The 14,380-nt window shown below is 44.6% G+C and overlaps 1 protein-coding gene across 3 annotated transcripts in view; it reads right to left on the reverse strand.

Annotated features, from left to right (window-relative positions):
- The window catches only part of LOC136622626 (saxiphilin-like), a 261,639-nt gene that overhangs the window by 219,714 nt on the left and 27,545 nt on the right, over positions 1 to 14,380 (reverse strand). For all 3 annotated transcript variants that reach the window (XM_066598113.1, XM_066598110.1, XM_066598111.1), the window contains exons 8-10: positions 9,051 to 9,269; positions 5,808 to 6,026; positions 749 to 967 (exon numbers count right to left, since the gene is read on the reverse strand). In XM_066598113.1, the coding sequence (XP_066454210.1) occupies positions 749 to 967; positions 5,808 to 6,026; positions 9,051 to 9,269 (657 nt within the window). The remainder of the gene's footprint in view (positions 1 to 748; positions 968 to 5,807; positions 6,027 to 9,050; positions 9,270 to 14,380) is intronic.

Below are 14,380 nucleotides of genomic sequence, written 5' to 3' on the forward strand. Positions count from 1 at the left end.
ATAAGCCGTCCGTCCCATGATATTCCGTGCAGTGGGCACTGTGGAGTATCACGGGAATCCGCGTCATAGGCCAGGGCCCGCACATCATGCCCTGCAGTGCGCATGCACGCTGGCTCGCCGGGCGGGGCATTCGCAATGGATCGGGATAAGTGAGTATAGGGTCTCCGACCCGGCCGTGTGCATGAGGCCTAAGACAGCAATGGGACTGAAACTCGCCATCTGCTGCTATAGCCCATCTGTGCTAAGGAGCCAGCATTGTATTCAGCTGCAGTTTGCTGACTGCACTTCCTGATCATCAGAAGGATTCTTGACATCTTCCTCTAGCCCCTTTTGTCTACAAGTTGTTCATGCCTACGGGATCCCCTTTTATTGGATGTTTTTTCCCCGAGCACACCATTCTCAGGATTCTGCCCATACCGTTGTATAAAAAAAACCTAGAAAGTTGGCATTTTTTGAAATCCTGACCCTGGCTAGTTTAGCACCAATAACCAGGCCCCTCTGAAAGTCAGCTACTTTTCTGGATTATCCCATTCAGATGGGTTCACACTGAAACTGATCCACAAAAAACTTGCTCACCTAATTTTATGCTACACTCGGGGGTCACATGTCTAATTTCCATACAAGGAAGCTACAATCATGAATGGGCCGATGTCTCTAGTAGCCATTCAGTGTATATACAACAGTTGAAGTGCACTATGCATAAATCAGAAATGACCAATTGCAAGATATACTGTGATCCGTGTCTTACGTTCTTCTTCACATGTTGGAGATGGTTGTCCCGGTGGAGTTTCTGTACCAACAATCTTTTGACCTTTTTCATTAACACACCAACAGTATCCGATGCTGCCATGGCACTGCTTTGGGTTGTAGTTGCCTCTCTCATCACAATCAGGTACAAAGGCTCCTATTAATGGCTGCCCTCCTCCAAGCGCTTCTTGGCGTTCTTTCAGACAGGGCAGTTTCTTTGCTAAAAATGGATAGATAATAACCGACAGTAGTTTAGTCATATTATCTTCTCTGCTGATGTCTTCTATATATATTGTAGTCACTTCCATGCAGTGCAGCCTCCTATCTGTGGCTTATCACCTTGATGTTGATATGTCTGCCTGCTCACTTCCTCTATGCTCTGCTAACACTCCCATGATGCATCAGCACAGCATCACATGACCAGCTAGGGCCAGCATCATCTCTGCCTGCTGGGAGGACACTGCCATAACCGTCTGTATTCTATATTCACCTAAATAAATTACACACATTAATTATATAGTTAGCAGGCTGAACTGTGACATCCTCCATTATAACTCTGTGGCAGGAGTCTCTTATTAACAGCAGTACCGTGACAGAAGTTCCTGTCCCCTCTATGAAGAGCTTGTGTAGTAGAGTCCATGTAATTTCATCACGCAGGAATTATGCTGACTACAAAACTGACTTCTTGAAAGAACATAAAGCCGAGTAATTCTCAGGTAGTCAGAATGAGATCACACGACCAACCTGAGGAGAAGGACTCCAGGAGTTTCAGATAGAAATTAAAAACTAACCAAGGTAATACTAGCTTATGTATACTGGGGGGCTAGTTACATAATGAATAGGGATGAGCGAGCGTACTCAGAAAAGCACTACTCGCTCGAGTAATTTGCTTTATCCGAGTATCGCTCTGCTCGTTCCTGAAGATTCGGGTGCCGGCACGAAACGGGGAGCTGCAGGGGAGACCGGGGAGGAAAATGTTAAGAAAATTGTAGATCAATGTATCAGTTAATTATTCTATATTGCATTGTAGAGCATGATACTAGTATGAGTAGTGAAAGGGTTAAATATAACCCTTCTTTAGGCCTCCATGTCTTCTCAGGAAAGATGAGAGTCTACTAGACCCCATATGTATGCATATCTATAGACAGGAAACTATAGATTACAGGGGGTAGGTCTGTAAAGCATTACATGCATTCCTTTCTCCTGAATTCATAATGGTCTCATTGTATGTAATAGATACACCCTAGAAGGTGTAACTTATGTTAATCATTTTTATCTTAGCCTATCATATATTATATCCATTTCTGGAGGTATATAATTTTTACTGTGATGTCATTTAGGATATATATACTTTGTCCACCTCAGAATAAATTAGAAATCATCTGATACAGCACAGGCTGGTGTGATGTGTTTTCTCCTGGGCCCAGACTTCTGCACGGGATCTGGGATCGTCTTCTCTTTGATAAACACATAAATTCTCCTTACATTTTTGGTCCTTCGAGCCGGAATCACTCACTGCAGAGGGAGAGGGCAGCCTGGCTGTGAAAAGGTGGGTCTGAAGTACTCTCCGATCATTAAAAGACCTCCGTCTTGCTTAGACGTAATTAGAGGCCAGTCGGGCATCCTGTCTGAAACAGTGACGTTTTTCCGAACTAGCCGGAGAATTTAGAAGCCTCCCAGATAACGTGTAGTAAGTATAACAATGGTTAAACTTCTCTTCTCTCTTCTTCTTCTTCTGTATACTTTAGTGTTAGTAGAATTTACAATGTGTATTGTAAATGAGAGGCAAGTATAGACGAAGGGACAATAGCAGTAGTCTATGTGAAATGTGTAAGGTAAATGAGAAGTATAGACGAATGGGTTGCCAAAGGGGCAATAGCAGTAGTCTATGTGAGACCATAGCCATTGTGAGAAGGCTACAGGAAAGAATTAACTCCGTGCGACACGTAAAAAGTGGTTAGATGACGTCATGGGACACAGGGGTGTCCAGGAACTTTACTTCTTATCTTTCTATTACTTTCTCTTTGATATTGTGTTATAGAGTAACTAAGAATATGAAGAGGGCGGCCGCCTACTAACATATTGTAATATTTGTATTGCTGTCTTATATTGAATGTGTGAGTGATTGAGATGAGTGGATCCGATACGTGGGCATTGACCTCTAGGACACATTAAGGACCAACCTTGCTGCGCAGGTTGTTTTCGGACAAGCCCCTTATTGTGTTCGATGTTCACAGGCCCTACTCGGTGAAACTGAAAGGGGGTCTTCGTGTATAAAGCGAAGCAGCGATTCTGGTAAGGGACCTTTGCGTTTTCACTATATATTTTAGTGGCCAGAGGCTTGTTTTATGTTGTTTGTCTTGTAAATCGGCGCCAAGAACATAATTACTAACAATGGGAAATACAAATTGTAAGGCATTTTCCTGTGCATGTCTCTGTTGCTGTTGTCAACAACAGGAGGTCCTTGAAGGGGATAAGAAGTACATGCACAAGTTAGATCCTGACTATGTCAAATATTGTGACAAGTGGGAAAAGAAATATGGATTTAGAAATAAATTGAAAGTTAATAGTTGTAAAGAATTATGTGATAAAATACGGACAAAATCAACTAAAGATCAGCAGAAATACGGATTATCCGCTGCTGAAGCCTGGTTAAAAGAAGCCCAAACCCACCATACTTAGATAAAAAATAGACCCAATGCAGCAAAGACTGAAATGATGCCTCTAGTAGATAAAGAAGATGATCATTTAGTCTGCCCCCGTACAAACTGTGCCACCTATCCCTGTAGCTGCATATGGGGGTTTGGATAGTGTCCAACCACCCCCATACGGGCAAAATTCCACACCTAATGCTCCTTTGTTGCCAAGTCATCATATAGATTCCTTGTTAGATGATAGTAATTTCAAGACTCCTGTAACCCAGGGCCCCCGCAGGAGTGAGAGACAAATGATTCAACGAGTAGCGCAACAGAGTAAGGATGTCTTTCCTATGATTGATGTCCCGAACCCCCGGGGTGGGCTAGATGATGGCCAGGGGGGTCAACATCCTGCTACCATGGAAGTATACAGACCATGGACAGAGAAGGATGTTGTAAAAGCCACAGAGCATATTAAGCATCCAAAAATAGACCCTCGACAGTTTGAAGGGTTTCCTGTAATTATGCAGACCAGCCAATAAGAATCAGCACTTGGTCACATTAGGTGGACATTCTGAAAAGGAATGGAAAGAACAGCAGAGGGCACCATAACAAGTATGTAACAGTGATGTAGACACAAGAACATTTATTAAAAATGATTGCAATAGAAAAATTAGGTTTTGCATGATTTAATAGAGGGATTACTTGTAATCATGAGATAACTCTTAAGCTTAAAAGATAATGCCCACAGCCGTAAAAACGATGAAAAACAATTACAGGATGCCGGCAGCTGGATCCTCATCTGTGACAGCTGTGGTAGGGAATTCTTTATCCCCCACAGGGATGAATTCCTTTGCTGCATCTGTCACAGATGTGGCAGGTGCAGCAGGGAAGTCTTTTTCCTCGCGGGGATGAAGGAAACATCTGCCACATGCAGCAGATGTGTTCTTCATCCCTGCGGGGGACACGGCAGCGGCGGACAGGTAAGTTTTTTAAATTTTTTTTTTTTTTTTTACACTAAAATTCTTGTTTTTTAAGGAAGAGCTTATATGTAAAGCTTTTCCCTGAAAAACAATTCAGGGGTGCCGGCAGCAGCCGCGGCTCCATTGAAGACAATGCGTGCATTCCCTATGGTGCACGCATGTCCTATCTTTATAGGCACGCACCTGTAAAACACGGACATGTGCACACACCATAGGGAATGCATTGATTCTAACAGAAGCGTATTTTTGTGCGCGCATATGCACGCACAAAAACACGCTCGTGTAAAGCCACCCTTAGATGGAGCTACTGACATGTTCTGAACAGCTGATAAGAAGGGTTCATCAATTTACTCTGCTTGCGCCAAATTCTGACCCTCCTATCAACTTGGTGCAACACAAATCTGGATGCATTTTGACCAGGTGATGTTTTTCCACTGCTCAGTAATCCAATTTTTGTTCACTGAAATCTTGTTTTTCCATTTCTCTTAGGGCTCATGCTCACAGATGGATTATCGCCGCAGAATTCACAGCCAGATGCCCACCGTGGATTCTGCAGCAATGTCAATCTATAGGCATGCTGTGTTAAAAGATTCTCCCCTGCCCATGAGCGGAGACCAATTGCGATTTTCCACTCGCGGGGGAGAATCGCAGCATGTTCTATTTTGTGAGGTAAATCACATGGACAGCTTCCATTGCAGTCCATATAAGCCGTCCGTCCCATGATATTCCGTGCAGTGGGCACTGTGGAGTATCACGGGAATCCGCGTCATAGGCCAGGGCCCGCACATCATGCCCTGCAGTGCGCATGCACGCTGGCTCGCCGGGCGGGACACTCGCAGTGGATCGGGATAAGTGAGTATAGGGTCTCCGACCCGGCCGTGTGCATGAGGCCTAAGACAGCAATGGGACTGAAACTCGTCATCTGCTGCTATAGCCCATCTGTGCTAAGGAGCCAGCATTGTATTCAGCTGCAGTTTGCTGACTGCACTTCCTGATCATCAGAAGGATTCTTGACATCTTCCTCTAGCCCCTTTTGTCTACAAGTTGTTCATGCCTACGGGATCCCCTTTTATTGGATGTTTTTCCCCGAGCACACCATTCTCAGGATTCTGCCCATACCGTTGTATGAAAAAAACCTAGAAAGTTGGCATTTTTTGAAATCCTGACCCTGGCTAGTTTAGCACCAATAACCAGGCCCCTCTGAAAGTCAGCTACTTTTCTGGATTATCCCATTCAGATGGGTTCACACTGAAACTGATCCACAGAAAACTTGCTCACTTAATTTTATGCTACACTCGGGGGTCACATGTCTAATTTCCATACAAGGAAGCTACAATCATGATGTCTCTAGTAGCCATTCAGTGTATATACAACAGTTGAAGTGCACTATGCATAAATCAGAAATGACCAATTGCAAGATATACTGTGATCCGTGTCTTACGTTCTTCTTCACATGTTGGAGATGGTTGTCCCGGTGGAGTTTCTGTACCAACAATCTTTTGACCTTTTTCATTAACACACCAACAGTATCCGGTGCTGCCATGGCACTGCTTTGGGTTGTAGTTGCCTCTCTCATCACAATCAGGTACAAAGGCTCCTGGTACGGGGTGCCCTCCTCCAAGCGCTTCTTGGCGTTCTTTCAGACAGGGCAGTTTCTTTGCTAAAAATGGATAGATAATAACCGACAGTAGTTTAGTCATATTATCTTCTCTGCTGATGTCTTCTATATATATTGTAGTCACTTCCATGCAGTGCAGCCTCCTATCTGTGGCTTATCACCTTGATGTTGATATGTCTGCCTGCTCACTTCCTCTATGCTCTGCTAACACTCCCATGATGCATCAGCACAGCATCACATGACCAGCTAGGGCCAGCATCATCTCTGCCTGCTGGGAGGACACTGCCATAACCGTCTGTATTCTATATTCACCTAAATAAATTACACACATTAATTATATAGTTAGCAGGCTGAACTGTGACATCCTCCATTATAACTCTGTGGCAGGAGTCTCTTATTAACAGCAGTACCGTGACAGAAGTTTCTGTCCCCTCTATGAAGAGCTTGTGTAGTAGAGTCCATGTAATTTCATCACACAGGAATTATGCTGACTACAAAACTGACTTCTTGAAAGAACATAAAGCCAAGTAATTCTCAGGTAGTCAGAATGAGATCACACGACCAACCTGAGGAGAAGGACTCCAGGAGTTTCAGATAGAAATTAAAAACTAACCAAGATAATACTAGCTTATGTATACTGGGGGGCTAGTTACATAATGAATAGGGATGAGCGAGCGTACTCGGAAAAGCACTACTCGCTCGAGTAATTTGCTTTATCCGAGTATCGCTCTGCTCGTCCCTGAAGATTCGGGTGCCGGCACGAAGCGGGGAGCTGCAGGGGAGAGCGGGGAGGAACGGAGGTAAGATCTTTCTCTCCCTCTCTCCCGCCTGCTCTCCCCTGCTCCCTGCTGCGACTCACCTGTCAGCCGCAGCGGCACCCGAATCTTCAGGGACGAGCACAGCGATACTCGGATAAAGCACATTACTCGAGCGAGTAGTGCTTTTCCGAGTATGCTCGCTCATCCCTAATAATGAACGAAAAAAAATCAAAGTGACCCTTTAAAAATTGCATCTGTGTCTGAGTGTTGCTGGCACATTCTCTGGTATTCTTTTGATCACCTCTCAGAACATTCACCTCATATGCCCAGTACATTCTCATTGCCAGTGGCCCAATACCATCACTCGGATGTTCTTACACATCCGAAGGGTTTCCTGTAATTATGCAGACCAGCCAATAAGAATCAGCACTTGGTCACATTAGGTGAACATTCTGAAAAGGAATGGAAAGAACAGCAGAGGGCACCATAACAAGTATGTAACAGTGATGTAGACACAAGAACATTTATTAAAAATGATTGCAATAGAAAAATTAGGTTTTGCATGATTTAATAGAGGGATTACTTGTAATCATGAGATAACTCTTAAGCTTAAAAGATAATGCCCACAGCCGTAAAAACGATGAAAAACAATTACAGGATGCCGGCAGCTGGATCCTCATCTGTGACAGCTGTGGTAGGGAATTCTTTATCCCCCACAGGGATGAATTCGTTTGCTGCATCTGTCACAGATGTGGCAAGTGCAGCAGGGAAGTCTTTTTCCTCGCGGGGATGAAGGAAACATCTGCCACATGCAGCAGATGTGTTCTTCATCCCTGCGGGGGACACGGCAGCAGCGGACAGGTAAGTTTTTAAAATTTTTTATTTTTTTTACACTAAAATTCTTGTTTTTTAAGGAAGAGCTTATATGTAAAGCTTTTCCCTGAAAAACAATTCAGGGGTGCCGGCAGCAGCCGCGGCTCCATTGAAGACAATGCGTGCATTCCCTATGGTGCACGCATGTCCTATCTTTTTAGACACGCACCTGTAAAATACGGACATGTGCACACACCATAGGGAATGCATTGATTCTAACAGAAGCATATTTTTGTGCGCGCGTATGCACGCACAAAAACACGCTCGTGTAAAGCCACCCTTAGATGGAGCTACTGACATGTTCTGAACAGCTGATAAGAAGGGTTCATCAATTTACTCTGCTTGCGCCAAATTCTGACCCTCCTATCAACTTGGTGCAACACAAATCTGGATGCATTTGACCTGGTGATGTTTTTCCACTGCTCAGTAATCCAATTTGTGTCCACTGAAGTCTTGTTTTTCCATTTCTCTTAGGGCTCATGCTCACAGACGGATTATCGCCGCAGAATTCACAGCCAGATGCCCACCGTGGATTCTGCAGCAATGTCAATCTATAGGCATGCTGTGTTAAAAGATTCTCCCCTGCCCATGAGCGGAGACCAATTGCGATTTTCCACTCGCGGGGGAAAATCGCAGCATGTTCTATTTTGTGAGGTAAATCACATGGACAGCTTCCATTGCAGTCCATATAAGCCGTCCGTCCCATGATATTCCGTGCAGTGGGCACTGTGGAGTATCACGGGAATCCGCGTCATAGGCCAGGGCCCGCACATCATGCCCTGCAGTGCGCATGCACGCTGGCTCGCCGGGCGGGACACTCGCAGTGGATCGGGATAAGTGAGTATAGGGTCTCCGACCCGGCCGTGTGCATGAGGCCTAAGACAGCAATGGGACTGAAACTCGCCATCTGCTGCTATAGCCCATCTGTGCTAAGGAGCCAGCATTGTATTCAGCTGCAGTTTGCTGACTGCACTTCCTGATCATCAGAAGGATTCTTGACATCTTCCTCTAGCCCCTTTTGTCTACAAGTTGTTCATGCCTACGGGATCCCCTTTTATTGGATGTTTTTCCCCGAGCACATCATTCTCAGGATTCTGTCCATACCGTTGTATGAAAAAAACCTAGAAAGTTAGCATTTTTTGAAATCCTGACCCTGGCTAGTTTAGCACCAATAACCAGGCCCCTCTGAAAGTCAGCTACTTTTCTGGATTATCCCATTCAGATGGGTTCACACTGAAACTGATCCACAGAAAACTTGCTCACTTAATTTTATGCTACACTCGGGGGTCACATGTCTAATTTCCATACAAGGAAGCTACAATCATGAATGGGCCGATGTCTCTAGTAGCCATTCAGTGTATATACAACAGTTGAAGTGCACTATGCATAAATCAGAAATGACCAATTGCAAGATATACTGTGATCCGTGTCTTACGTTCTTCTTCACATGTTGGAGATGGTTGTCCCGGTGGAGTTTCTGTACCAACAATCTTTTGACCTTTTTCATTAACACACCAACAGTATCCGGTGCTGCCATGGCACTGCTTTGGGTTGTAGTTGCCTCTCTCATCACAATCAGGTACAAAGGCTCCTGGTACGGGGTGCCCTCCTCCAAGCGCTTCTTGGCGTTCTTTCAGACAGGGCAGTTTCTTTGCTAAAAATGGATAGATAATAACCGACAGTAGTTTAGTCATATTGTCTTTTCTGCTGATAATGTGGCTCTGCTGATTTTATAGTGTGATGCTTGCCCATATTAAATAGGACTAGTAATTATAAGGAAAGTAGACTCCCAGTTTACGCGTTGCGCCACACAGCTGTGCGACATGGTAGATATTATGATCCACACATATCCCACACACAGCTCTTCCATATGGATCCTGATTCCCACACATCACACACACACACACAGCTTGGTACATCCATGCTGATTTCTAGACATCACCAGCTCAGCAGACTCCTGGATACAGTGATCAGCCCCTGGTCATGTGATCGCTGACTCCACCCACACAGGTGATCACATGATGGTGACATCATCAGAGGTGGCTGGTGGCTGCTGTCAGCTTATCCAGTATACAGTACTTTCTACCAAACTGCGCAATGGCTCCTCCCACAGCAGTGACATCACCACACGTCCTTCAACCCATTGGATCTTTTTTACTGAAATACACAATGGCTCCTCCCACAGCAGTGACATCAACACAGATCCTTCAGCCAACCGGATCTCTGCGGTGGAGGAAGGTCAGTGTCTTCTGTCAGGACCGCTGAGTTGTGTCCGAGATAATAACGGCTTAGTTGTATTCTCATTTTGTTAATTTTGTCCTCCCCTTCCAAGGGGATCCTGTGTTGTTCTGTCGGTCAGGCTCTGCGTTTTATATATGTTGTAGGACCTGCGATGATGTCACCAGGGGCGGAGCATCATAAGCACCCACACACAAACAAACATACTCACGGTAAAGTGGTCGTTAGTAGTTTGATTATGATTGAGAACTATTGTCATCTATTGGATTCTAGATCTCAGAACTAACAGCACTACACTAGGTGCACTAATGTGCAATCTCATTTGTATTGTTTGTGTATTGAGATGTTCTAACCTAGAAACAATGCTTTGTATAGAATCCAACACAAAACACACTCCGCATGAAGGTGGGGGCATATGGAGGGACAGTAGAGGGGTCCCGGTGAGAATGCTTTCAAAGTAGTTACATACAACCAGTGATGTACAAAGAAGAGATAAGACCTAATAGCAAAGAGGAATATGGATGCCACATGTTGGTGCTGAGTTTTGACTTCCAGGACAGATGGACATGGTGTTTGTTTTCCCCCTCCGCAGTGTGTTCATAACTACAGATGAGTGAGCACCAAAATGCTCAGGTGCTCGCTACTCGGGACGAAATTTTCGCAATGCTCGAGGGTTCGTTTTGAGTAACGAACCCCATTGAAGTCAATAAGCGACCCGAGCATTTTTGTATATCGCCGATGCTCGCTAAAGTTTTCGTTTGTGAAAATCTGGGCAATTCAAGAATGTGATGGGAACGACACAGCAACGGATAGGGCAGGCGAGGGGCTACATGTTGGGCTGCATCTCAAGTTCCCAGGTCCCACTATTAAGCCACAATAGCGGCAAGAGTGCCCCCCCCCCCCCGCACTGTCAGCGTAAAGATCGTTCTCCTCTGCCATAGCTGTAACAGCTGTGGCAGAGAAGAACGATGTTTGCCCATTGAATTCAATGGAGCCAGCAATACAGCAGGTTCCACTGAAAGCAATGGGCTGCCGACGATCGCAGGATGAATTGTCGGGAAGGGCTTAAATATATAAGCCCTTCCCTGCAATTCATCCAGAAATGTGTTACAATAAAAATATATACCGGCGTATAAGGCAACGGGGCGTATAAGACGACCCCCCAACTGTCACCTTATACGCCGGCAATACAGTGGAGCAAAGAATAAAAATCATTACTCACTTCTTCTGACGTTCTGCGCCGCTCCTGCAGGCTGTCGCTCCCTCCTGGTCCACGGCAGAGCATTGCTTTCTGGACGCAGGGCTTGAAATCCCCGCCTCCAGAAACACAGCCAATCACAGCCATTCAATGACATCATTGTCATTGGCTGTGATTGGCTGAAGGCACGTGTGTTTCTGGAGGCGGGGATTTAAAGCCCTTCGTAGAGAAATCAATGCTCTGCCGGGAACCAGGAGGGAGCGACAGCCTGCAGCAGCGCCGCAGAACACCAGGAGAAGTGAGTAATGATTTTTATTCTTTGCTCCACTGTATTCCCGGCGTATAAGGTGACAGTTGGGGGGTCGTCTTATACGCCCCGTCGCCTTATACGCTGGTATATATTTTTATTGTAACACATTTCTGGATGAATTGCAGGGAAGGGCTTATATATTTAAGCCCTACCCGACAATTCATCCCCGCGCACGCCGGCAGCCCATTGCTTTCAGTGGAACCTGCTGTATTGCTGGCTCCATTGAATTCAATGGGCAAACATCGTTCTTCTCTGCCACAGCTGTTACAGCTGTGGCAGAGAAGAATGATTTGTCTTCTATATGTTCTCAATGGGGTCGGCGCTGCTGCCGCCGGCCCCATTGAGCGCATATAGAGAAGAGAACAGAAATCGCAGATCGCACATAGGTGCGATCTGCGATTTCTATGGCCTTAAGAAGGACCGTTGGGGTTCTTGAAACCTAAAATACTCCTAACACTCTCCCTATAGCAGCTCCACCAAGATACCACTTTCCCTGAACTAATGTCAGAATGCATCTGTAGCGAGCCGCGGGAGGGGCAGATTTTAATACTCGGGTGACACCTAATCTCGCCAGCCACTCACTGCAGGGGGGTGGTATAGGGCTTGAACGTTGCAGGGGGAAGTTGTCATGCCTTCCCTGTCTTTCCATTGGCCAGAAAAGCGCGCAAATTTCTCAGGGAAGAAAATGAAAGTAACCCGAACACCACGTGGTACTCGTTACGAGTAACGAGCATCTCGAACACCCTAATACTCGAACGAGTATCAAGCTCGGACGAGTATGCTCGCTCATCTCTATTCATAACCTTTTGAAAAATTTCCCTTCACCCTGTTTGCTAGCAAAAAAGATCCTCTGGAGCAGAGAGTCCAGCTCAAAGGGAATGGTGCCTGCTAAGGCTGGGCCATCTCTCTACAAAGACCCCATAGCAGCCACACAATCTATCTCTTTGGTGCATATGTCCTTGCATGTAACTACTATATAAAGCCAATGTGTTTCACTATAGTCTATAACTGTGACACTATATGGAATTAATATGGTATAAATTATGGGGATTAAATTGCTGGAGATAGGTCATTGATCCAGGGATTTATTATCATGCCCATATTTGGAGCTGGAAGGGACTGGTGTGTCTTCCACACCACCACCGTGCCCCAAGCTGATGAAAATTGTCTTCTCCCTTTATGGAGGTTGTTATGACTTCCTCTGGATCAACACTACAGGATAATGGGGTGAGGTAGTTAGACATGTGTTTGAAATCTTACTTTAATAAATTGTACCTGGTTGTGCTCTCGTGACTGTCTGTGAGGTCAGGTGCCGCCACCTTGGCAGAGGTGGCACCAAAAGAACTTGTTGGGTGGTGTGTTGGCAGAGCACACAGACATCCAGACAAGTGAATATAATATACTCTGGTTTGCGTGTATATATCCCTTTAACCTTTTCAGGATCAGAGATTTTTTGTTTTTTCATTGCTATTTATCAACCCCAAAAAGCCCCTTAATATTCACTATTGCTTATTGTCATGTCTCATCTACCTGACTCTATTCATTGACATGTATAAGCTGTACTGTATCTGCAAGTGTTTGCCTTCTTTAGTTTGTCCCTCCTGGTTCTCTGTACCCCCCTGTGTTGCATAACTCCTCCTTTTCCTCCTGCTAGGGAGTTTCCTGTCTATAGCCCACGTGTTAGTCTCTACTCTGTGCTTTGGCTCATCATCATTCTTTTTACCTTCTGCTGAATGTGCATTCTATAAGATTTCTACCTGAATAAACCCTGGAATCTTCTCACATGCCTCTGCAGTCGAGTTGGATGCTGTCTGACAACATATACAGTACCTGGTGTGAGTACTGGTTCATAACTACAAGAGCAGTTACCTCAACCGATATGCTTGCAGCCATGTTATTGAGTCAGAATACTTATTAAAATTTACCTTTTATTAATTACTAGCTTACCCATCGCGCGCTGCTGCGAAGACAGACATACATTCGTTTTATATATATATATATATATATATATATATATATATATATATCTAGATAACGACCAATTACAGTGCAGCTTTCAAGTTACCTCAGCGGTATAACATATATCAACCAATCACAGCACAGCAGCTTTCATGTTACCTCAGCAGTATAATATAAAGCAACCAATCACAGCACAGCTCTCATGTTACCTTAGCAGTATAATATATAGCAACCAATCACAGCACAGCTTTCATGTTGCCTCAGCAGTATAACAAATAGCAACCAATCACAGCACAGCTTTCATTTTACCTCAGCAGTATAAGAAATTGCAACCAATCACAGCACAGCTTTTATTTTACCTCAGCATTCTCAATATCCAGCAATTGTCTTGCGAAACGTTCGGCGGATGCATCATTTTCTGGTTGAACACTCATCCCGTTGCTCGTAATGCCTTTTGCTTTTGTGCTTGAGATGGAAATCAAACGATCTTTGTCTGGGGGGCATAACTGTCGACGATGCTCACACGCGCGCCACCTATCGTAGGATAGATGTACTGTGCCAGTAATCTTCCCAGGAGCGTACTCAACAACTTCCCAAAGTTTTATGGCGATTAGATGAATGGTGTAGTAGCGCAAAAAGGACAGACAGACATACATTCCTTTTTATAAATACAGATGACATCAGGAAGTGAAAGAATTAGATTCCATACGTAAAATTTGGACGCTAATTCTTTTGCGCTTAGAATTGAATAATCGAGTTGGGACCCATTAGCTTTTCCTATTTATGGCATAATCAATGCTCGTGCCAAATTTCAAGTTTCTATGACATTGGGAAGTGAGAAAATTACATTCCATACGTAAAATTTGGACGCTCATTCTTTTGCACTTAGAATTGAATAATCGAGTTGGGACCGATAACCTTTTCCTATTTATGACATAATCAATGCTCATGCCAAATTTCATGTTTCTACGACATTGGAAAGTGAGAGAATTAGATTCCGTACGTAAAATTTGGATGCTAATTCTTTGGCGCATAGAATTGAATAATCGAGTTGGGACCC

Source organism: Eleutherodactylus coqui, chromosome 1 (assembly GCF_035609145.1).
Source record: "Eleutherodactylus coqui strain aEleCoq1 chromosome 1, aEleCoq1.hap1, whole genome shotgun sequence".
NCBI lineage: Eukaryota > Metazoa > Chordata > Amphibia > Anura > Eleutherodactylidae > Eleutherodactylus > Eleutherodactylus coqui.